The 24,850-nt window shown below is 46.0% G+C and overlaps 1 protein-coding gene across 2 annotated transcripts; it reads right to left on the bottom strand.

Moving 5' to 3' along the window:
• Positions 1–1,816: 1,816 nt before the first annotated feature.
• On the bottom strand, positions 1,817–16,779 carry larp6a (La ribonucleoprotein 6, translational regulator a). 2 transcript variants are annotated; one of them, XM_068015693.1, is made up of 3 exons: positions 16,081–16,779; positions 8,124–8,319; positions 1,817–3,432 (listed from the first exon to the last, which is right to left on the bottom strand). In XM_068015693.1, exons 1-3 carry the CDS (start codon positions 16,587–16,589, stop codon positions 2,347–2,349), a joined length of 1,791 nt encoding a protein of 596 aa, XP_067871794.1. In that variant the 5' UTR covers positions 16,590–16,779; the 3' UTR covers positions 1,817–2,346. The 2 variants fall into 2 exon arrangements, with proteins under 2 accessions (XP_067871794.1, XP_067871795.1); XM_068015694.1 differs by lacking the exon at positions 8,124–8,319 and having other exon boundaries at positions 16,081–16,159.
• Between the last annotated feature and the right edge of the window lie 8,071 nt (positions 16,780–24,850).

Here is a 24,850-nt window from a genome sequence, read left to right on the forward strand (position 1 = left end):
AACATGGGCAATTACTTGAATGTAGAAAATTGCCCAGGTATGTCTTCTACAAAATGTAGGACAAAACCAATTCAGCCAATTACCACATCAGCCTGCTCTCATCAGAAAAGTGATGAGGGGGGTGGGGGGTGTCATTGACAGTACTATCAAGCAGCACTTAATAACTTGCTCCCCAATGCTCAGTTTGGGTTCTGCAAGGGCCACTTGTCTTCAAATCTTACAGCCATGGTCCAAACATGGATTAAAAAGCTGAATTTGAGGTGAGGAGTGATTGCCCTTGACATCAAGGAGGGCTAGCAAAATCAAAGTCACTTGGGAATCAGTGGGGAAACTCTACTGGTTGGAGTCATAACCTTATACAAAAGGAAGATTGTTGTTAGACGCCAACCATTTCAGCCCCAGGAGTTCCTCAGGGCAGTGTCCTAGGCCCAACCAATGACCTTCCCTCATCACAAGGTCAGAAGTGGCGATGTTCAGTGATTACAATGTTCATGCCCATTCATAACTGATCCTGAAGCAGTCCATGACTGCATGCAGCAAGACTTGAACATTTAAGGCTTGGGCTGAAGAGGCAAGTAACATTTGTGCCACACAAGTGCTAGATCATGACATCCAACTAAAGGCCTGCTACCTGACAGGACCAGACATGTCTGGTTTGGGTCAGGGCGCTCTTCCAGCTTCAGCTGTTGGGTCAGATACACACAGCAAGTGTTAAGTGAAAAAAACCTACCTGAGCTGGGAGTCCAGGATGTCAGAGGGAAACAGTCTGCACAGTGAGCATCTCTGATGTCATCACACTCATGCTGCAGGTTCCTGCAGATCGAGAGTCGCAAGGTAGGTAAATGGAACATTACAGTGATTGGGTCGGGAAAAAAAATGAAGGGGCTCAGGCCGGGTCAGGGCCAACGTGGTTGTCAGGTTTTTTTCTTGAGACCTGAGCAGGTCTTTATGTCCAACAGGAGAATCTAACCATCTCCTGGACGTTCAACAGCATTACTATCACTGAAACACCCAACATCCTGGGGTTACCCCTGACCAGAAAGGTAACTAAATCAGCAATATAACACCTTGCGGCTACAAGAGCAGATCAGAGGCTGGGAATTCTGCAGTGAGTAAGTTACTTCCCGACTCCCAAAGCCTGTCCACCATCTACAAGGAGAATCAGGAGTGCAATGGAATACTTGCCTGGATGAGTAACTCCAACACACCATCCAGGACTAAAGCAGCCAGCTTGATCAACACCCCATCCACCACCTAGTACACTGCAGCAACTTATCAAGCCTTCACCATTATGTTCCAAACCTGCAAACTCTGCCACCTAGAAGGACAAGGGCAGCAGATACATAGGATCACCACCTGAAAGTTCCCCTCCAAGCCACACACCATGACTTGGAATTATATTGCTGTTCCTTCACTGTTGCTGAATAAACTTCCTCCCTAACAGCACTGTGGCTGTAACTACACCACTTGGATGGCAGTGGTTCAAGGCTCCTATATGTAAAACCTGTAATCTGTTACCCTTCTTGGGACCTTTTACACCTGCAGTCTCACCACTATAATCATGCATCTGCACCTTGTATTCCAGGTACAGACTCTGGCTTCTGATGAAGTGTTAACCAGTCTTCTCTATATGCCAACAAACCCAAAGTAAAATGCAAGCAGTTGCTGCTGATGCCATAAAGGCTCACACAAGTAGCACCCACTGTGTTGAGGAAATGGATGGTGAAATAGTGCCCACAGAATCTAAACAGATTAATTTTAGGGAAGGAGAAATAAATCTGTACAATACTTTAAGTGTAAAAATATAAGTACCAAGAATGCTTAATCTGCATTTATTTGCAATACAGCAATGTACAATCTATTATGGTCCATATGCAACAACCAACTCACCACTCTAGACAAACACTTCCTTTTTGTACCTTAAGTCACAACCCAATAATTCCAAACCATCTCAGGTTTTCTGGCTGATAACCAGCAGCAAACTCACTTTCACATTAGTCAGGTTATACAAATGTCAACCTGTTTGTGGCTACCATAATGTGCTAGCAGCTACTACTTTTTCCTCTAGTGTTTCACCTTTAATGAGGAAACTGCCCACTTGACTCAGAACAAAAGCTCCAAAGTAAAAAAAAAGTAGGATACTTCCCCAAAATCTTGGAAAAGATAATTTGCAGTTTACAACTGCAAAGTTACAAATACCAACTTTAAACACTTACTAAATGATTAACTTTAATCCCATATTACATTTGGTCTAACTTAAATTATTTCCAATAGTCAGGTACACAAACCAAGTCATTCCAAAAAGGATGGCAGGGAGTACATTATAGGAAGCAGAAACAAACTACTTCAGATTACAAGTGGCTTACTCCTTTCTGCAAGAGTTTGGAATCCTTTTGTACCATCTGGACCTCTGGGCAGACGCACTACTCCTTGAGGCAATCCACCTGCATTATGCATTTTTCGGGAAAGCATCGGACTATCCACTGGACTGTTCTCATGTGATATCACCTGTGCCTGCTTTCGTCTCTGTACCCATGGGCTGCCTGATGGTGTATTGCTACTGTCAGATGAATAGTCAGTCCACTTACTTCCAACTTCAGGACTTGTTGCAGCACTGAGTTTTGCATCTCCAGTAAGGGGAGATTTCCGGGGAATTGTGTTTTTCCGCTGTATTGATGGGCTTGAACGTGGACTATTCCATGGGCTGGATCGAGGTGAAGCATTAGGACTCAGGTGATTGTTTTGATAAGTATTGGGGCTCAGCTGGTTATTGGGCTTAAGCTTGCGGCTAAGCATCGGAGATGCAGGGTTGCTTTCAGGTTCAGATGAGCTGTACACAGAGGAATCTTCACCCATGTACTGCAGTTCTTCTACTCGCTTATTGGCAGATTTGCTTTTTAACCCATTCTTGCCAACATCATCAGCCTCACTGGTCTTTTCTCTGACAACTTTCTTCTTTGGTGGTTTCATGCCTATCAGCACCACTTTCATGCCCTCATCTGTTTTTCCAAGTGACTCATGTGCTTTGATTGCAGTTTCAACATCTTCAAACTCAACAATTACACACTCTTTCACTCCCAGTTGAGAGTACCGGTTGCTCAATCTTTTCACATCTGCGGAAAGCTCCTTTCCAGGCTTCAGAACGCGAACAGAAGAGATTGTACCAAACATGCCAAATACCTTCAATATATACTCCATTATCTTCTCCTGCAAGCCACTGTTTTCAGATTCCTGGTTTTGGTTTAAAGCTTGAAATTCTGGGCACATATGCATATCATGTACCAACAGCATCCGACTGGGAAGATTTTCACTCGGGAACACTGGAACAGCAGTCTTCCTCCTCACTTTTCTCCCTTCTTCATTCAGCTCCAATAGCTCTGAATGTTTCAGAGCAAAGGCAGTGGTTTGCCAGTCACGAGTGAGGTGCTTCACCTGGAACAGGAAAGATCCAGTTTTAATAGTTCCTACTTTACTAACTAGGATGCAAGTAAGTCTACAATTCACTAAATGCGTTACCAACTCCACTACAGCAGCAGCACAACAACTTAGTTCCTATTTTCCAAGAGGATACCTGGTTTAAGTATTAATTTTCCCAAATCTATTAAAATTAAGTCAATCTGTCCAATCAGGCAGTGTCAAAGTATTTATATTCCTAAAGTCATCTGTTGAGACAATTTAGATCGATGCTTTAGAACAGGATGAAGTGAACATCAGAGGAGGGAGTAGTAGAGAGACATTGGATAGGATAAAATTAGGAGAAAGCAAGTCCTAAATAGATTGGCATCAATTCTAGGTTGAAGGAAGCAAGAGTGGAGGATAGCAGAACCACTGACCACAATCTTTCAATCCTCCATGGATATGGGAGTGATGCAACAGGATTGCAGATGTTACATTTCTGTTTAAAAACCAAGAGGGAATGAATCTGGTAACTACAGGTCTTGAGATCAGTGGTGGAAAAAAAAACTACTAGAGACCATTGTCATGGACAAAGGGGAAAGCATGGATTAATAAGGGTTTGCCAGTATGGATTTAACAAATAATGTCTGACTAACTTGATTAATTTCTTTGATGCAAGAGAGGCTTGATGCAGATGTGTACTTCCAAAACAGGTTATAAAAAGTATCACCTAACAGATTCAGTCAGAAAATAGAAGCATATGATATGCAAGGGACAGTGGTAACTTGGGTATGTAATTGGCTAAGGAATAGGAAACAGTAGTGATGAACAATTGTTTTTCTTCATAGAGAAGGATGCTATGGGGTTCCCCCAGGGATTATTATGGGTTTTCCTCATGTTAAATGACTTGGTCTTGAATATATGAAATACAATTTTGAAGTTTGCAGTGTTACAAAAGTGCATCTGTATTTCATTAAATATATTTTGAGGATTCATTTTTGAAAGATTGAAGAAATGTTAAACTTTGGGGTTTTCAAAGGGGGTCATGTAAAGGCCACAAGACTTCGAAAAAGAGTCCCTGGAATTTAAAAAAAAAAAAGGGGGCAAAGAGGTCTTGAGGAAAACAAGCCTTTCCGGGAAGCCACCTGACTCCAGCTCAATTAAAAAAAGAACTTTGGACACCAATAGAAGTGGTTTACAAAGAAGTGACAGGTCAAGATTAATAGAGGTCAAAAGGTTGACCTCCTGTTGACAGTTTCGCTTTTGAATTGTTTTAAGTTGGGGTTGAACAGTTATAAATAGGGAGAGGAGAGGAGGTCCAAAGAGACGGGAGACTGGGGGTGGGGGGACATGGGGGAAAGCGAGAGAAAGAGGGGAGCACTTCCAAGGAGGTGAGGAGAGAAAACCACAACCCAGCACCTCTCGAAAAGACCGAGAAGTCCTCTGTCAATTCATCTCATATCTTTGAAGAAAGGCCCGCTAAATTAATTCTGAAAACCCCATGAAAAGAACTGTTCTAAAAGATTCCAGTGACCTGATGTGTACTCAGAGGCCAGACAGTATGCCAATTTTGGAACATCATGTTTTTTTCAAGAATGAGCAAGTATTCAGCCCAAGTGTTTTGTCTGTAATGGAGCTCTAAAAACCAAAATTCCTTATTTTTCCATTCAACCAGTGTGAGGGGCGAAGGTTGAAAGGGAACTTTAACATTTAACACTTTAACTTCATTACTGGTTATGACTTGTTTTATAATAAACTGATAATTTTGTTTATTAGAAGAAACCTGGTTGATGTGTTTTATCCTGGGATAAAAATAGAGTCTATGGTTGACCATATCAGCAAGTGGGAAAAAATTTAAATATATGTGTGACCCGTGGAGAAATGGAACTAGAATAAAGTGCACTTCTCCCACCTCGGTTGTAATAGCAGATAATACAAAATATTATTGCGGTAAATAGTGAGGATAGTAGCAGGTTTCAAAAGGACAGTTGTGAAATAGGCAATTTCATGCAGGTAAGTGTGAAGTGATGCACTTTGAGGAATATGGAAAGGCAGTATAATCTAAAGGGTGCTGTTGATGGGGAATGCATATTCACATCTTGAAGAAACACAGCAAGTTGATAACAGGAGTAGGTTATTTAGCCATTAGAACGTGTTCTGCCAGTGAGATCATGACTGATCTGAGACCCAACTTTATATACACCCACCTTTTCCCCATATCCCTTCATACCTTCGGTTACCAAACATCGATCAGTCTCAAATTTAAAATTAATAATTTACCTATCAAATTGCCTTTTGCAGAAGCAAGTTCCAATCTTCTACCACACTCTGGAAATGTTGTCTAATTTCACTCCTGAAAAGCCTGGCTAATTTTGTTTAAACTATGCCCCCAGTCCTAATTATTTCAACCAGTGGAAATAGTTTTTCTATCTACCCAGAGTTCTCTTTAATAGCTTAAACTTTGATCAAATCACCCCTTAACTTCTAAATTCCAGGGATTGCAACACTAGTTTGTGTAATCACTCCTCTTAATTTAACCCTTGGAGTCCATGTATCATTCGAATAAATCTACACTGAACTCCTTCCAATGCCCATATATGCTTGATAAATGCTCACAGTAGTCCAAGTGTGGTCTGACCAGGGTTTTGTTGTAGCTGAAGTGCAACTTTCATTCCATTCCTGTAGATATAAAGGCCAGTATTCCTTTCATTATTTTCTGTTCCTGTTCATGACATTTTAATGATTTATGTACCTCGATCCTCAAGACTCTTTGGATCTCCACTGTTTGTCTTTTCACCACTTAAAAATTAAATTGATGTTTTTTGGTCCAAAGTGGATGACCTCACATTTGCCTACATTGAAATCCATTTGTCAGCTTGCCAATTCACTTAATAGATTAATATCTTTGTAATGTTATGCTTCCAGCCACACTACATACATAGTCATTGGCAAATCTGGACAATCCATCATCTAGGTCATTAATAAATACAGTGAACACCGTTGGGACATCCTATTGAAAGATTTTGCATTTATATTGCACCTTTCATAACCTCAAGATGTCCCAAATCAATTTACAGCCATTATTTTTGTTTTTGAAGTGCAGTCACTATTATAATCTCTGGATAGAGACTTGAACCCACAGTCTACTGAAACAAGTAGAGCATGGTACCCATTTGGAATACTTGGCTTTGTAAATAGGGGCGTTGAATATAAAAACAAGGAAAACATGCTAAACTTTTGCAAATCACTAGCCAGGTCTCAGCTGGAATACTGTGTAAATTCTGTGCACTACCGTTCAGGATGGATGTCAAGGCCATGGAGAGATTGTAGAAGCTGGTGTTCAGAGTAGAAAAGCTTAGGAGACCCAATAGAGGTATAGGGAGAAGCTATTTTCTCTGGCAAGTAGGTCAGTAACCAGAGCTCAGATTTGAGAAAATCGGCAAAAGAACAGGGGGGTGGGGAGGAGTGGAATGAAGAGAAATTATTTTAAAAGTAATCTGGAACACTACCTGAAAGTGGTGGAATCATATTCCATCAGAACATTTTAAGCCAATTTGACATCTACTTGAAGGACTAATTTGTAGGATTTTGCAGGTTCTGTGAGGATAGAAGGATCCATTGAAAGCAAAGAGTTCTGAATGCCCAAGAGAAGAGCTGGAGGTGTAACCAAAATCTTCCTTCTCAATTATCATGCCTAAACCCTGTAGCTGCTCACTGCCTGCATTACATAGCACCAATCCATTTCAAAGCAGTTAATTTATTACCAGTGAATTTATATTATAAAAGGAATACAACTAATTAAATCCTTCATTACATTAGAAGCAGATCTGTAGAAACATTTCCACTTTGAACTTCTCATTTACCAAGACAGGGATGAATAAGTTAGTTCAATTTACTCAACCGATGCAGCATCTCCAAATGCTGGTTCTCTTCTCCCACCCGAAATTCCATTTTGTCCCCTTCAGTTTCTCATCGGGAGGGGGACAAGAGTTACTCAGGCAAATTTTCATGTGAACCCATAGTCAAGGCCACGTGGGCAAGGTGGGGCATCTTAACCAAGCCCAATTTGTCTAGTGCACTTTGCAACTGTAATCAGAAACTAGAACCCTGGGAATCTTTCAGTCTTTTGGAGGAGATATTAAACCAGTGTGCCCCCTCAGTTAGATGTAAAAATTACAGCATTATTTGATGACGAGCATAGGAGTTCTTTTGGTGTCTTAGCCAACAGATTATATCATTATAACATGGCTTTTTGTGCACAGATTGGCCGTCACCTTTCTCACATTGCAACAGTGACTATACAAGAAGATATTTCATTGGGAAGAAAGCCTTTTGGGACAGAGTTGTGATGGCATATTATAAATACAAGTTCCTTTTCATCACCCTTATCCCCTAGTCTAAGGCAGTGGAGCTAATTGTAGTATCCACAACCCAATCAGGATTAGCAAATTCAGCAAAGGATTTTAACCGGAATCCAAAAGCTCAATTTATATGCATATAGTGCAACACCACTCACCCACTGAGCTCCCAGAACTGGAATCCTGAAAGCTTAACTCAAGTACCTACTTTTGTGCTGCACAGATTCCACTTCAGGTTCTGATCACTGCAGTTTACATGTTTAACACTAACAAAAATAAACTACTCTGATTCTCAGCCCAGCTGTTACTGGATACTAAAACAGTTTCTCCCAATGTTATCCTCAACAATGCTCTATTATTAAAAAGTACCTTTTTGAAGGAGGTCAGTAGTTTAACACTGACATATCCCATTTTATTTCTTCTCACATGCTTCAGAAGAAATGCATCTTTCTCCAGGTTCTCATCCGAAAGGTAATATTCAATCTGAGCAATTAGTTTTTGCATCAGCTCAGGGTCAGGAGACCTCCAGTTACTGTCCAGCTCATCCTGGTCATTCTCTGCTCCACTGGAAAAGGCACACAAGAACATAAATAGGAGTGGACCATTTGGCTCCTCAAGCCTGCTCCATTATTCAATATGATCATCGTTGATCTACTTCAACTCCACTTTCCTGACTGGTCCCCATATCCCGGGAGATAAAAAAAATCTATTGATCTGTCTTGAATATACTCAATGATGGAACATCATTCTTTCAACAACATTCAAGAAATTCAACAGACAAGTTTATACATGCAGCATTGCATGCTATAAAGACCAACATCGTCTTTCAATAAAAGAGCTTTCCTAACTGGTACAGTGTAGGAACAAACTGGAATGTCTAGCATGTTGATCACTTCCTCCAATATAAATACTGCGCAAAGTAATTATTCAACATGCCTACCGTTTCCTTACTTTCATTGACAGTATCACTTACCAGTTTAAGGTGCCCACATTTCTCCTGACCACCCTCTTTAAGTGTAAAATGTGTTGATTTTGATATCCCTTGCAAGTTTCTTTTCATACTATTTTTGTAGCACTTATTGGTTTTGTTTCCCTTTGCATCTCTTCCATTTGCCAAGTTATGCTTATTTAGCATTTTTATATGCTAAAGTTTTATGTTGTCCCTTACCTCTTCTGTCATCCATGGCTTTATTTTGGCAAGTGAAAGTCCTGTTACATAATCAAATTCTTTTATGGACAACTCACACTGATCTTCTGAACACAAGAACATAAATAGGAGTAGGCCATTCAGCCCCACAAACCTGCTCCACCATTTAATAAGATAATGGCTGTTCTGACTGTGGCCTTAATTTCACTTTCCTACCTGCCTCACCCCCGCCCATAACCCTCGACTCCCTTGTAGATCAAAAGTCTGTCTAACTCAGCCTTGAATATACTTAATGACCCAGCCTCTACTGCTCTCTGGGAAAGAGAATTCCCAAGATTAACAACCCTCTAGAAGAAATTCCTCCTCATCTGCCTTAAAAGGGAGACCCCTTATTTTGAAACTCTGCCCCCTAGTTCTAGATTCCCCCACGAGGGGAAACATCCTCTCAGCAGTGACCTTGTCAAGCCCCCTCAGAATCTTATGTTTCAATAACATCTCATTTTTCTAAATGAGTATAGGCTCAACCTTTCCTCAAATCAACCCCCTTTATCCCAAGAATCAGCCTAGTGAACCTTCTCCGAACTGCTTCCAATACAAGTATATCCTTCAAGTAAGGAGACCAGAACTGTACACTGTTCTCTAGGTGCAGTCTCACCAATGTCTTATATACAGTTGTAGCAAGTCTTCCCTACTTGTACACTCCATCCTCCTTGCAATAAAGTCCAACAGTCCATTTGCCTTGCTAATTACTTGCTGTACCTACATGCTAACTGTGATTCATATACCAAAGGGATCTGGGTGTCCTAGAACTGCAGCATTCTGCAGTCTTTCTCTACTCTTTCTGCCAAAGTGGACCACCTCACATTTTCCCACATTAAACAGCATCTGACAAATTTTTGCCCACTCACAACCTATCTATATCTCTTTGTAGACACTGAGTCCACTTCACAACATGCTTTCCTACCTATCTTTATCATCTGCAAATTCAGCTCTAATACACTGGGTCCCTTCATCCAAGTCATTTAGATTATAAATAGTTGAGGCCCCAGCACTGATCCTTGCAGCACTCCAACTAGTTAGTCTGCCAACCTGAAAATGCCCTATTTATCTCAACTCTATTTGTTTGTTAACCAATCTTCTATCCATGCTAATGTATTACCCCAACACCACAAGGTCTTATCTTGTGTAGTAACCTTTTACGTGGCACCTTATCAAATCCCTTTTGGAAATCGAAATACACTGTCTACTGGCTTTCCTTTATCCACCCTGTTGGTTACATCCTCAAAAAGTCATCTAATAAATTTGTCAAACACTATTTCCTTTCATAAAACCATGTTGACTCTGCCTGATTGCGTTAGGATTTTCCTAATGTCCTACTACTTCCTTAATAATGGATTTTAGCATTTTTCCAATGATGTTAGGTTAATCGGCCTATAGTTTCCTGCTTTCTTGAATAGAGGTGTTACATTTGTGGCTTTCCAATCTGTTGGGACCTTTCCAGAACCTAGAATTTTGGAAGATCACAACCAATGTGTCCACTGTCTCTGCAGCCACTTTCTAAGATCCTAGGATGAAGACCATCAGGTCCAGAGGACCTATCAGCTTTTAGTCCCATTAGTTTTCCTAGTACTTTTTCTTTAGTGATAGTTTTAAGCTCCTCCCTCCTTTTTGCCTCTTGATTTTCTGCTATTCTTGGGAGGTTTTTTGTGCCTTCTACTGTGAAAACAGATACAAAATACTTGTTCAAAGTGTGTGTCTTTTCCTAGCTTCCCATTATTAATTCCCCAGTCTCATCCTCTTAAGGGATGAACACTTATTTTAGCTACTCCCTTCATTTTTATATATTTGTAGAACTTTTACAGTTTTTTTTTTATTTTGCTAGTTTACTCACTAATTTCTCCCTCTTTTTTTAAAGTCATCCTTCGCTGGCTTCTAAAATTTTCCCAATCTTCTGCTCTACCACTAATCTTTGCTGCAATGTATGCCTTTTCTTACAATTTGAAACCATCTTTAACTTCCTTAGTTACCTGCGGATGGTGCATCCTTCTCAGTCTCTCTCAATGAAATATCTTTGTTGAGAGTCATGAAATATCTCAAATGTCTGCCACTGCTTCTCTACTGTCTTAACTTTTAACTTATTTTCCCAGTCCACTTTAGCCAACTCTGTCTTCATACTCTTGTAATTGCCATTATTTAAGTTTAAGACACTAGTTTCAGACCCAAACTTCTCACCCTCAAACTGAATGTGAAATTCTATCATGTTATGATCTGAAGAATCCGAAGAAGGGTCACTGACCCAAAACGTTAACTCTGCTTCTCTTTCCACAGATGCTGCCAGACCTGCTGAGTGGTTCCAGCATTTCTTGTTTTTATTTATGATCACTCTTGCCTATAGGATCCTTTACTAGGAGGTCATTAATTATCCTGTCTCATTACGCATTACTAGGTCGTTCTATCCATTAACAGATTTACCCAGTTTGCTGTGGACAGACTGTCTCTCATCTAATTTAAGTAAGCATTGCCTAAATCTAGAATCTTAGTAGCATTTCACATTTTTCTCTTTCAAACACTATGTTGAACTTAATCATATGATCGCTATTAGATAAATGTTCACACACGGTTCGACTGTTTAAATCGGACTCATTACTAAATCTAATATGGCCTGCCCACTTGTTGGTTCTTGGAAATATTCTTGCAGAAAACTATCCCAGACAAGAAAAAATTAACTACCTTTCTGGCATTTGCTGGTCTGCTTGTCCCAATCTATATGAAAGTTAAAAATCCTCCAATAAAACCATTCTGCCTTTGCTACCTACATGTCCTATCTTTGCATTTAATCTACACTGCTACCAGAGGCTTATACACAATTCCCACTAGTCTTCAATCCTTTTCTATTTCTTAATTGTATTAGAGTCTCCGCTGCCAGCTTACCTCTTGTTATATGCTTTAATCGCTGATGCGATTTCATCCTTAAATCACTAAACATTTTCAACCAGAAGTGATGAGTGGATGATCCATCTCAGCTTTCTCCTGAAGTGCCAAACACAGATGCCAGTCTTCAACCAATTCAATTCACGCCACATGAAGAAATAGCTGAAGCCACTGGATACAGCAAAGGCTGTGGGCTCTGACAACATCCTAACTGTAGTACTGAAGACGTTTGTTCCAGAGCTAGCCACATCCCTGGCCGAGCTGTTTCAGTATAGCTACAACACTGGCATCTACCCAACAATGTCGAAAATTGTCCATGTATGTCCTGTACACAACACAGGATAAATCCAACCCAATCAATTACTGTCCCATCAGTTGACTCAAAAGTGCAGTGATGGAAGGTGTCACTGACAGTGCTATCAAGTGACACTTAAATCACCAATAACCTGCTCGCCGATGTTCGGTTTGGGTTCCACCAGGGGCGCTCGTCTCCAGACCTCATTACAACCTTGGTCCAAACATGAACAAAGCAGCTCAATTCCAGAGGTGAGAAGAGAAGGATTGTTAAATGCTACCTTGATGTCAAGGGCAGACTGTGGCATCAGGGAGCTCTATCAAAATTGAAGTCAATGGGAATCAGGGGGAAAATTCTCCACTGGTTGGAGTCATACCAAGCACAGAGGAAGGTGGTTGTTGGAGGCCAATCATCTCAGCCCTAGGACATCGCTATAGAAGTTCCTCAGGATAATGTCATTGGACCAAACATGCTTCATTAATAGCCTTCCCTTGATCATAAGGTCAGAATTGGGGATGTTCGCTAATAATCAGTGTTTAGTACCATTCAAAATCCCCCAGCTACTGAAGCAGTCCATGCCCACAAGCAGCAAGACCTGGACAACATTCAGGCTTGGGCTGATAATTATTAAGTAACATTCACACCGCACAAGTGCCCACAATGACCATTTACAACAAGACAGAATCTAACCATCGCCCCATGACATTCATAGAGCCATCGAGTAGAATCAGATTAATTGACAGCACAGGAAGAGGCCATTTGGCCCATCGAGTCCATTCAAAAGCATTACCATCACTCAATTCCCCCAACATCCTGGGGATTACCATTGACCAGAAACTGAATTGCAAGTTCCCCTCCAAGCCACACACAAAGAACAAAGAACAGTACAGCACAGGAACAGGCCATTCGGCCCGCCAAGCCTGCGCCGATCTTGATGCCTGCCTAAACTAACACCTTCTGCACTTCCGGGGCCCATATCCCTCTATTCCCTTCCTATTCATATATTTGTCAAGATGTCTCAAACGTCACTATCGTATCTGCTTCCACCACCTCCCCTGGCAGCAGGTTCCAGGCACTCACCATCCTCTGTAAAAAAAAAACTTGCCTCGCACATCCTCTCTAAACTTTGCCCCTCTCATCTTAAACCTATGTCCCCGAGTAACTGACTCTTACACCCTGGGAAAAAGCTTCTGACTATCCACTCTGTCCATGCCGCTCATAACTTTGTAAACCTCTATCATGTCGCCTCTCCACCTCCGTCGTTCCAGTGAAAACAATCCGAGTTTTTCCAACCTCTCCTCATAGCTAATGCCCTCCAGACCAGGCAACATCCTGGTAAACCTCCTCTGTACCCTCTCCAAAGCCTCCACGTCCTTCTGGTAGTGTGGCGACCAGAATTGCACGCAATATTCTAAGTGTGGCCTAACTAAGGTTCTGTACAGCTGCAGCATGACTTGCCAATTTTTATACTCTATGCCCCGACCGATGAAGGCAAGCATGCCGTATGCCTTCTTGACTACCTTATCCACCTGCGTTGCCACTTTGTGACCTGTGGACCTGTACGCCCAGATCTCTCTGCCCGTCAATATTCCTAAGGGTTCTGCCATTTACTGTATACCTCCCACCTGCATTAGACCTTCCAAAATGCATTACCTCACATTTGTCCAGATTAAACTCCATCTGCCATTTCTCCACCCAAGTCTCCAACCGATCTATATCCTGCAGTATCCTCTGACAATCCTCATCATTATCCGCAACTCCACCAACTTTTGTGTCATCCGCAAACTTACTAATCAGACCAGCTACATTTTCCTCCAAATCATTTATATATACTACAAACAGCATCCGGACTTGAAAATAAATCGCCGTTCCTTCAGTCGCTAGGTCAGAATCCTGGAACTCCCTTTCCAACACCACTGTGGGTGGTACCTACATCATATGGACTGCAGCAGTTCGAGGCAGTGACTCACCACCACCACCTCTCAAGGGTAGTTAGGGATTGGCAATAAATACTGGTCTTCCAGTGATGCACACAACCTATGAAAGGATGAAAAAACTAAGGCTACACCTCCCCCTTCTATTTTATCCCCTATAACCTGATATATTTAGTTTGCAGCCCTGGCTATCTTACAGCCATGGCTCAGTAGTAGTTACCATGCCATATCCTTCAAGTTGAATTTGCTCCTGCAATTCGTTTAATTTGTTCCTTGTATTAAGACTTATTTGGTCCACACACCCCAACTTGTCATCCTCTAAATATTTTACTGTGCATTTCCTATTTCTCACTGTTTAATAAATTTGTATCTTTTAGTTTTCCCTTTACCTGTAGTGGCTAAAGTACAATTTCTGACTGTTACTCCACTCTTTCCTTCACTTTTTTTTGAAAACTATTATCTATACAACCTTATCCACTTGGCCCTCAATTCATGATTTACAGTCATTCTGACTGCCCCATTTATCTTTTCCACAATGACTCTGGTCACAGCCTGGTTCAGGTGTAGTCCATCCTAACACTGAAGTCCCTTCCTGTCCCACTAGTGGTGGGAATGACTCATGAAATGGACCCCGTCTCCCACATGGACACCTTCCTAATTTTCTCATCTCCACCAGTTTTCTCTTGGCTCAGGTAATAATCCAACCTTGAGGTCCTCTTTAATTTAGCTCTCAGTTCCTGGTATTCTTTCAACAGGATCTCTTACTTACATTTCCCTATATTGTTGGTCTGAACATGGATCACAACAACTGGATCCTGTCCACACAACCCCACCTGCAATATCCTTCCAAGCCAGTTCGAAATGTCCCTCACCCTGGCATCGAGTAGGCAACATACCGTGTGGGATTCTTCATTCCACTTACAAAAGGATGCAATCTGTCCCAATTAATAAATTACATACAAATTAACACATTACACATAATCTCCTCCCCACTTTGGAGGCCTCCAACTCCAAGATGCCATGGTCCACATTCTGACTGTCCTTCAAATAGTCTTTATCCTCACAGTATGTTGCACCTGTTGGATAGGATCAGCTCCTGCAGATCCCCCTTCTCTATCTCACCTGGATTTCATTAATCCTGTGTACAAAGTTACACCAATCCTGTTCTGAACCTGTCCCTCTCTACGATGTGAAATTGAAGTCTGAGTGTAGCTTTCCAGATACTTCTTCCTCCCTCCCCCCAATCCCATGTGTTGGAGTGTCTGCAACTCACACTCCAGCTCAATAACTGAGCAGTCAATTTGGGGCAGAGACATGGAAGATAGAGGTGTTTCCTGGGGACAGTCAGGGGCATGGAGTGTGGCATAACCTGGGCCATTTTTTGGATGACCACAGGTCCCACTGGCTCTCCCATAATAACCTGAATCATCAGAGATGCTGCACGGGTGGTAGGAGGAAAAACTTCTTCAATGCAATGTATAGTGAGGATGTGGAATATACAGCCAGAGAGTGTGGAGGAAGCAGATTCCATCATAGTTTCCCAAAAGGGAACTGGATAAACACCTGAAGAGGGAAAAGGCAGGGAATGGAAGGCACTAAGCTGCTCTTCCAGAGAACTAGTAAAGAGGCAACAGGCCAAATGGCCTCCTCCTGAGATACAGCCATTCTGATTGATGTGCATGTTTGCAGCACCCCGACCCCCCATATCCCCACCACCCCCACCCCCCCATATCCCCACCACCCCCACCCCCCCATATCCCCACCACCCCATATCCCCACCCCCCCATATCCCCACCACCCCCACCCCCCCATATCCCCACCACCCCCACCCCCCATATCCCCACCACCCCCACCCCCCCATATCCCCACCACCCCCACCCCCCATATCCCCACCACCCCCACCCCCCATATCCCCACCACCCCCATATCCCCACCACCCCGACCCCCCATATCCCCACCACCCCTTCGCCTCCCATATCCCCCCCCATATCCCACCACCCCGACCCCCCATATCCCCACCTGCATTGGTCCACCTTCCCCGGACTCGGCTCCCCTTCGCTGCCGCTGCTCCCACTGAGCGGCTGTGGCTCTTCCACTTGGATCCTCACTGCTGGGGAAGGGTGATCAGTCTGTCCCGGGGATTGGAGCTCAGGCCCCGGGAGCTCGGGGGTCGCAGCCTCTTCCATAGGCGGGCGCTGAGACAGCGCCGGGGTCCCGAGGAGACCGAGCCAGAGCTGGCGGAAAGCGGCGAGGCCGCGGAGCCAAGCCGCTGCGACCGACAGTGGGATGTGGCCGCGGCCGCCTGGAACCTCCCTTCCCCCGCCCCGGGGCGGAGCCGGAGCCGGCACCGGAGCCTGAGGCCGAGCCGGGGGTTGGCGTTGGCTCGGGGCCGAGTCGCTCCATCGGTAACGGGGCCTCGGATTGGGCCAGAAAATCCAGCTGCCCTGAGCCACCGGCAGAGAGTCCCGCAGCGGAGGCGGCACCAGGAACACGGCCCAGCGCACGAAGGCGCTTTGCAGGCCGAACATGAGGACAATTAGGACCAGGGACCAGACCGCGGCCTAGTGCGGCTTATCAGTGAGCCGCGGCCTCGGCATCTCCCAATCACACAAAGCCAATCATTGGGGCTGTAATTGAATTAATTGGATCAGAATTAGTGGCAGATTGAAGAGAAAGAGAGAGGGTCAGTGAGCAAAGCCCAGTGTCCAGACAGTGAGAGGGAGGGTCAGTGAGCAAAGCCCAGTGTCCAGACAGTGAGAGGGAGGGTCAGTGAGCAAAGCCCAGTGTCCAGACAGTGAGAGGGAGGGTCAGTGAGCAAAGCCCAGTGTCCAGACAGTGAGAGGGAGGGTCAGTGAGCAAAGCCCAGTGTCCAGACAGTGCGAGGGAGGGTCAGTGAGCAAAGCCCAGTGTCCAGACGGTGAGAGGGAGGGTCAGTGAGCAAAGCCCAGTGTCCAGACGGTGCGAGGGAGGGTCAGTGAGCAAAGCCCAGTGTCCAGACAGTGAGAGGGAGGGTCAGTGAGCAAAGCCCAGTGTCCAGACTGTGCGAGGGAGGGTCAGTGAGCAAAGCCCAGTGTCCAGACAGTGCGAGGGAGGGTCAGTGAGCAAAGCCCAGTGTCCAGACAGTGCGAGGGAGGGTCAGTGAGCAAAGCCCAGTGTCCAGACAGTGAGAGGGAGGGTCAGTGAGCAAAGCCCAGTGTCCAGTGAGAGGGAGGGTCAGTGAGCAAAGCCCAGTGTCCAGACAGTGAGAGGGAGGGTCAGTGAGCAAAGCCCAGTGTCCAGACTGTGCGAGGGAGGGTCAGTGAGCAAAGCCCAGTGTCCAGACGGTGAGAGGGAGGATCAGTGAGCAAAGCCCAGTGTCCAGACAGTGAGAGGGAGGGTCAGTGAGCAAAGCCCAGTGTCCAGACAGTGAGAGGGAGGGTCAGTGAGCAAAGCCCGGTGTCCAGACGGTGAGAGGGAGGGTCAGTGAGCAAAGCCCGGTGTCCAGACGGTGAGAGGGAGGGTCAGTGAGCAAAGCCCGGTGTCCAGACGGTGAGAGGGAGGGTCAGTGAGCAAAGCCCAGTGTCCAGACGGTGAGAGGGAGGGTCAGTGAGCAAAGCCCAGTGTCCAGACGGTGAGAGGGAGGGTCAGTGCGCAAAGCCCAGTGTCCAGACGGTGAGAGGGAGGGTCAGTGAGCAAAGCCCAGTGTCCAGACTGTGCGAGGGAGGGTCAGTGAGCAAAGCCCAGTGTCCAGACGGTGCGAGGGAGGGTCAGTGAGCAAAGCCCAGTGTCCAGACGGTGAGAGGGAGGGTCAGTGAGCAAAGCCCAGTGTCCAGACGGTGAGAGGGAGGATCAGTGAGCAAAGCCCAGTGTCCAGACGGTGAGAGGGAGGGTCAGTGAGCAAAGCCCAGTGTCCAGACGGTGAGAGGGAGGGTCAGTGAGCAAAGCCCAGTGTCCAGACGGTGCGAGGGAGGGTCAGTGAGCAAAGCCCAGTGTCCAGACAGTGAGAGGGAGGGTCACTGAGCAAAGCCCAGTGTCCAGACAGTGAGAGGGAGGGTCAGTGAGCAAAGCCCAGTGTCCAGACAGTGAGAGGGAGGGTCAGTGAGCAAAGCCCAGTGTCCAGACAGTGAGAGGGAGGGTCAGTGAGCAAAGCCCAGTGTCCAGACAGTGAGAGGGAGGGTCAGTGAGCAAAGCCCAGTGTCCAGACAGTGAGAGGGAGGGTCAGTGAGCAAAGCCCAGTGTCCAGACAGTGCGAGGGAGGGTCAGTGAGCAAAGCCCAGTGTCCAGACAGTGAGAGGGAGGGTCAGTGAGCAAAGCCCAGTGTCCAGACAGTGAGAGGGAGGGTCAGTGAGCAAAGCCCAGTGTCCAGACAGTGAGAGGGAGGGTCAGTGAGCAAAGCCCAGTGTCCAGACTGTGCGAGGGAGGGTCAGTGAGCAAAGCCCAGTGTCCAGACAGTGCGAGGGAGGGTCAGTGAGCAAAGCCCAGTGTCCAGACAGTGCGAGGGAGGGTCAGTGAGCAAAGCCCAGTGTCCAGACAGTGAGAGGGAGGGTCAGTGAGCAAAGCCCAGTGTCCAGTGAGAGGGAGGGTCAGTGAGCAAAGCCCAGTGTCCAGACAGTGAGAGGGAGGGTCAGTGAGCAAAGCCCAGTGTCCAGACTGTGCGAGGGAGGGTCAGTGAGCAAAGCCCAGTGTCCAGACGGTGAGAGGGAGGATCAGTGAGCAAAGCCCAGTGTCCAGACAGTGAGAGGGAGGGTCAGTGAGCAAAGCCCAGTGTCCAGACAGTGAGAGGGAGGGTCAGTGAGCAAAGCCCGGTGTCCAGACGGTGAGAGGGAGGGTCAGTGAGCAAAGCCCGGTGTCCAGACGGTGAGAGGGAGGGTCAGTGAGCAAAGCCCGGTGTCCAGACGGTGAGAGGGAGGGTCAGTGAGCAAAGCCCAGTGTCCAGACGGTGAGAGGGAGGGTCAGTGAGCAAAGCCCAGTGTCCAGACGGTGAGAGGGAGGGTCAGTGCGCAAAGCCCAGTGTCCAGACGGTGAGAGGGAGGGTCAGTGAGCAAAGCCCAGTGTCCAGACTGTGCGAGGGAGGGTCAGTGAGCAAAGCCCAGTGTCCAGACGGTGCGAGGGAGGGTCAGTGAGCAAAGCCCAGTGTCCAGACGGTGAGAGGGAGGGTCAGTGAGCAAAGCCCAGTGTCCAGACGGTGAGAGGGAGGATCAGTGAGCAAAGCCCAGTGTCCAGACGGTGAGAGGGAGGGTCAGTGAGCAAAGCCCAGTGTCCAGACGGTGAGAGGGAGGGTCAGTGAGCAAAGCCCAGTGTCCAGACGGTGCGAGGGAGGGTCAGTGAGCAAAGCCCAGTGTCCAGACAGTGAGAGGGAGGGTCACTGAGCAAAGCCCAGTGTCCAGACGGTGCGAGGGAGGGTCAGCGAGCAAAGCCCAGTGTCCAGACGGTACGAGGGAGGGTCACTGAGCAAAGCCCAGTGTCCAGACAGTACGAGGGAGGGTCACTGAGCAAAGCCCAGTGTCCAGACAGTGCGAGGGAGGGTCAGCGAGCATCAACTGCACACAATATTCCAGGTGTTGCCTCACCAAGGCCCTGTATAATTGCAGCAAGACATCCCTACTTGTTTGATGGTTGACACTGCTGCCAAAGTGGGTCGACGATGAAGAGAGTGAATGTTTGTGGATGGGGTGCCAATCAAGTGGGCTTCCCTGTCCTGGATGGTGTCGAGCTTCTTGAGTGTTGTTGAATCTGCACTCATCCAGGCAAGTGGAGAGTATTCCATCACACTCCTGACTTGTGCCTTGTCGATGGTGGACAGATATTGGCAAGACAGGAGATGAGTTACTCGCCACAGAATTCCTAACCTCTGACCTGCTCTTGTAGCCACAGCATTTATGCGGCTGGTCCAGTTCAATTCTGGTCAATGGTAACCCCCAGGATGAAGATAGTGAGGATTCAGCGATGGTAATGCCATTGAACATCAAGGGGAGATTGTTAGATTCTTTCTTGTTTGAGATGGTCATTGTCTGGCACTTGTGTGGCGCGAATGTTACTTGCCACTTATCAGCCCAAGCCTGGATGTTGTCCAAAGAACAAAGAAAATTACAGCACAGGAACAGGCCCTTCGGCCCTCCAAGCCTGCGCCGATCCAGATCCTCTATCTTAACATGACGCCTATTTTCTAAGGGTCTGTATCTCTTTACTTCATGCCCATTCATGTATCTGTCTAGATACATCTTAAAAGATGCTATCGTGCCCGCGTCTACCACCTCTGCTGGCAACGCGTTCCAGGCACCCACCACCCTCTGCGGAAAGAACTTTCCACGCATATCCCCCCTAAACTTTTCCCCTCTCACTTTGAACTCGTGACCCCTAGTAATTGAATCCCCCACTCTGGGGGGAAAAGCTTCTTGCTATCCACCCTGTCTCTACCTCTCATGATTTTGTACACCTCAATCAGGTCCCCCCTCAACCTCCGTCTTTCTAATGAAAATAATCCTAATCTACTCAACCTCTCTTCATAGCTAGCGCCCTCCATGCCAGGCAACATCCTGGTGAACCTCCTCTGCACCCTCTCCAAAGCATCCACATCCTTTTGGTAATGTGGCGACCAGAACTGCACGCAGTATTCCAAATGTGGCCGAACCAAAGTCCTATACAACTGTAACATGACCTGCCAACTCTTGTACTCAATACCCGGTCCGATGAAGGAAAGCATGCCGTATGCCTTCTTGACCACTCTATTGACCTGCGTTGCCACCTTCAGGGAACAATGGACCTGAACACCCAAATCTCTCTGGACATCAATTTTCCCCAGGACTTGTCCATTTACTGTATAGTTCACTCTTGAATTGGATCTTCCAAAATGCACCTCACATTTGCCCTGATTGAACTCCATCTGCCATTTCTCTGCCCAACTCTCCAGTCTATCTATATTCTGCTGTATTCTCTGACAGTCCCCTTCACTATCTGCTACTCCACCAATCTTAGTGTCGTCTGCAAACTTGCTAATCAGACCACCTATACTTTCCTCCAAATCATTTATGTATATCACAAACAACAGTGGTCCCAGCACGGATCCCTGTGGAACACCACTGGTCACACGTCTCCATTTTGAGAAACTCCCTTCCACTGCTACTCTCTGTCCCCTGTTGCCCAGCCAGTTCTTTATCCATCTAGCTAGTACACCTTGGACCCCATGCGCCTTCACTTTCTCCATCAGCCTACCATGAGGAACCTTATCAAACGCCTTACTGAAGTCCATGTATATGACATCTACAGCCCTTCCCTCATCAATCAACTTTGTCACTTCCTCAAAGAATTCTATTAAGTTGGTAAGACATGACCTTCCCTGCACAAAACCATGTTGCCTATCACTGACAAGCCTATTTTCTTCCAAATGGGAATAGATCCTATCCCTCAGTAACTTCTCCAGCAGCTTCCCTACCACTGACGTCAGGCTCACTGGTCTATAATTACCTGGATTATCCCTGCGACCCTTCTTAAACAAGGGGACAACATTAGCAATTCTCCAGTCCTCCGGGACCTCACCCGTGTTTAAGGATGCTGCAAAGATATCTGTTAAGGCCCCAGCTATTTCCTCTCTCGCTTCCCTCAGTAACCTGGGATAGATCCCATCCGGACCTGGGGACTTGTCCACCTTAATGCCTTTTAGAATACCCAGCACTTCCTCCATCCTTATGCCGACTTGACCTAGAGTAATCAAACATCTGTTCCTAACCTCAACATCCTTCATGTCCCTCTCCTCGGTGAATACCCATGCAAAGTACTCGTTTAGAATCTCACCCATTTTCTCTGACTCCACGCATAACTTTCCTCCTTTGTCCTTGAGTGGGCCAATCCTTTCTCTAGTTACCCTCTTGCTCCTTATATATGAATAAAAGGCTTTGGGATTTTCCTTAACCCTGTTTGCTAAAGATATTTCATGACCCCTTTTAGCCCTCTTAATTTCTCGTTTCAGATTGGTCCTACATTCCCGATCTTCTTTCAAAGCTTCATCTTTCTTCAGCCACCTGGACCTTATGTATGCTTCCTTTTTCCTCTTAGCTAGTCTCACAATTTCACCTGTCATCCATGGTTCCCTAACCTTGCCATTTCTATCCCTCATTTTCACAGGAACATGTCTCTCCTGCACGCTAATCAACCTCTCTTTAAAAGCCTCCCACATATCACATGTGGATTTACCTTCAAACAGCTGCTCCCAATTTACATTCCCCAGCTCCTGCCGAATTTTGGTATAGTTGGCCTTCCCCCAATTTAGCACTCTTCCTTTAGGACCACTCTCGTCTTTGTCCATGAGTATTTTAAAGCTTACAGAATTGTGATCAGTTTTCCCAAAGTAGTCCCCTACTGAAACTTCAACCACCTGGCCGGGCTCATTCCCCAACACCAGGTCCAGTATGGCCCCTTCCCGAGTTGGACTATTTACATAATAAAAGCAAAATACTGCGGATGCTGGAAATCTGAAACAAAAACAAGAAATGCTGGATTCACTCAGCAGGTCTGGCAGCATCTGTGGAAAGAGAAGCAGAGTTAACGTTTCGGGTCAGTGACCCTTCTTCGGAACTCCGAAGTTCCGAAGAAGGGTCACTGACCCGAAACGTTAACTGGACTATTTACATACTGCTCTAGAAAACCCTCCTGGATGCTCCTTACAAATTCTGCTCCATCTAGACCTCTAACACTAAGTGAATCCCAGTCAATGTTGGGAAAATTAAAATCTCCTATCACCACCACCCTGTTGCTCCTACATCTTTCCATAATCTGTTTACATATTTGTACCTCTATCTCACGCTCGCTGTTGGGAGGCCTGTAGTACAGCCCCAACATTGTTACTGCACCCTTCCTATTTCTGAGTTCTGCCCATATTGCCTCACTGCTCGAGTCCTCCATAGTGCCCTCCTTCAGCACAGCTGTGATATCCTCTTTGACCAGTAACGCAACTCCTCCACCCCTTTTACCTCCGTCTCTATCCCCCCTGCAGCATCGATATCCTGGGATATTTAGTTGCCAATCGTGCCCTTCCTTCAACCAAGTCTCAGTAATTGCAATAACATCATACTCCCAGGTACTAATCCAAGCCCTAAGTTCATCTGCCTTACCTACTACACTTCTTGCATTAAAACAAATGCACCTCAGACCACCACTCTCTTTGCGTTCATCATCTGGTCCCTGCCTACTCTTCCCCTTAGTCACGCTGACTTCATTATCTAGTTCCTTACAGGCTTTAGTTACTACCTCCTTACTGTCCACTGACCTCCTCATTTGGTTCCCATCCCCCTGCCGCATTAGTTTAAAACCCTCCCCAACAGCGTTAGCAAAAGCACTCCCAAGGACATTGGTTCCCGTCCGGCCCAGGTGTAGACCGTCCAATTTGTAATAGTCCCACCTCCCCCAGAACCGGTCCCAATGTCCCAAAAATCTGAACCCCTCCTTCCTGCACCATCTCTCAAGCCACGCATTCATCCTGACTATTCTTTCATTTCTACTCTGACTATCACGTGGCACTGGTAGCAATCCTGAGATTACTACCTCTGAGGTCCTACTTTTTAACTTGGCTCCTAACTCCCTAAATTCTGCTTGTAGGACCTCATCCCATTTTTTACCTGTATCATTGGTGCCGATGTGCACAATGACAACTGGCTGTTCACCCTCCCCCTTCAGAATGTTCTGCAGCCGATCTGAGACATCCCTGACCCGTGCACCTGGGAGGCAACATACCATTCGGGAGTCTCGTTTTCGACCACAGAACCGCCTATCTACTCCCCTTACAATCGAATCCCCGATGACTATAGCCCTTCCACTCTTTTTCCCGCCCTTCCGAAGAGCAGAGCCAGCCACGGTGCCATGAACCTGGCTACTGCTGCCTTCCCCTGGTGAGCCATCTCCCCCAACTGTATCCAAAACAGTATACCTGTTTTGGAGGGAGATGACCGCAGGGGACACCTGCTCTGCCTTCCTGCTCTTTCTCTGCCTTTTGGTCACCCATTCCCTTTCTCCCTCAGCAATCCTAATCTGCGGTGTGACCAATTTGCTAAACGTGCTATCCACGACCTCCTCAGCATCGCGCATGCTCCAAAGTGAGTCCATCCGCAGCTCCAGAGCCGTCATGCGGTCTAACAAGAGCTGCAGCTGGACACACTTCCTGCACGTGAAGGAGTCTGGGACATCAGCCGTGTCCCTGAGCTCCCACATTGAGCAAGAGGAGCATGACACGGGTCTGAGATCTCCTGCCATTTTTAATCTTAAGCTTAACTTAGTTAAATGAAAAAGGAACGAAAAGTTTTTACCAATCACACGATAAAAAAAAAGAGAAATAGAAAAAGCCTTACCTTATCTACACACCACCAAGTCCTTTTTCTTTGCTTAGAGGAGGAGGGCGGGTGGGAGCCACTACCCGTGTCGTGTCTCGGGTTCAGAAACGTCCCAAATATATAGGGTTTTAGTTACCCAGCAGCCCCCTGGTCTCCGCCGAAAACAAAAGGAAATTAAGTTTACTTTTAAACTGACCTTCCCAGCTGATCACTCGCTCGCACTCTCTGCTCCCGAATAAGCTGCTGCAATGAAAGTTTGCTGCATCTGGATACGGACTGCTTCAGTATCTGAGGAGTTGCGAATGGTGCTAACATTGTGCAATCATCAGCAAGGTCATTGATGAAGAAGCTGAAGTTGGTTGCCCCGAGGACACTACCCTGAGGAACTTCTACAGCAATGTCCTGGGACTGAGATGATTGACCGCCGACAACCACAACCATCTTCCTTTTGTGCAAGGTATGACTCCAACCAGTGCAGTCCCCTGATTTCC

The sequence above is a fragment of the Heterodontus francisci genome, chromosome 35, assembly GCF_036365525.1.
Source record: "Heterodontus francisci isolate sHetFra1 chromosome 35, sHetFra1.hap1, whole genome shotgun sequence".
Lineage (NCBI taxonomy): Eukaryota > Metazoa > Chordata > Chondrichthyes > Heterodontiformes > Heterodontidae > Heterodontus > Heterodontus francisci.

Coding starts and splice junctions, on each gene's coding strand:
- larp6a (XM_068015693.1), bottom strand. CDS start 16,589: ATGTTCGGCCTGCAAAGCGCCTTCGTGCGCTGGGCCGTGTTCCTGGTG. Junction 8,320..16,080: donor GGGAAGGTGGACCAATGCAG/GTGGGGATATGG, acceptor TGCCTTTTCCAG/TGGAGCAGAGAATGACCAGG. Junction 3,433..8,123: donor TACTGACCTCCTTCAAAAAG/GTACTTTTTAAT, acceptor TTCCTGTTCCAG/GTGAAGCACCTCACTCGTGA.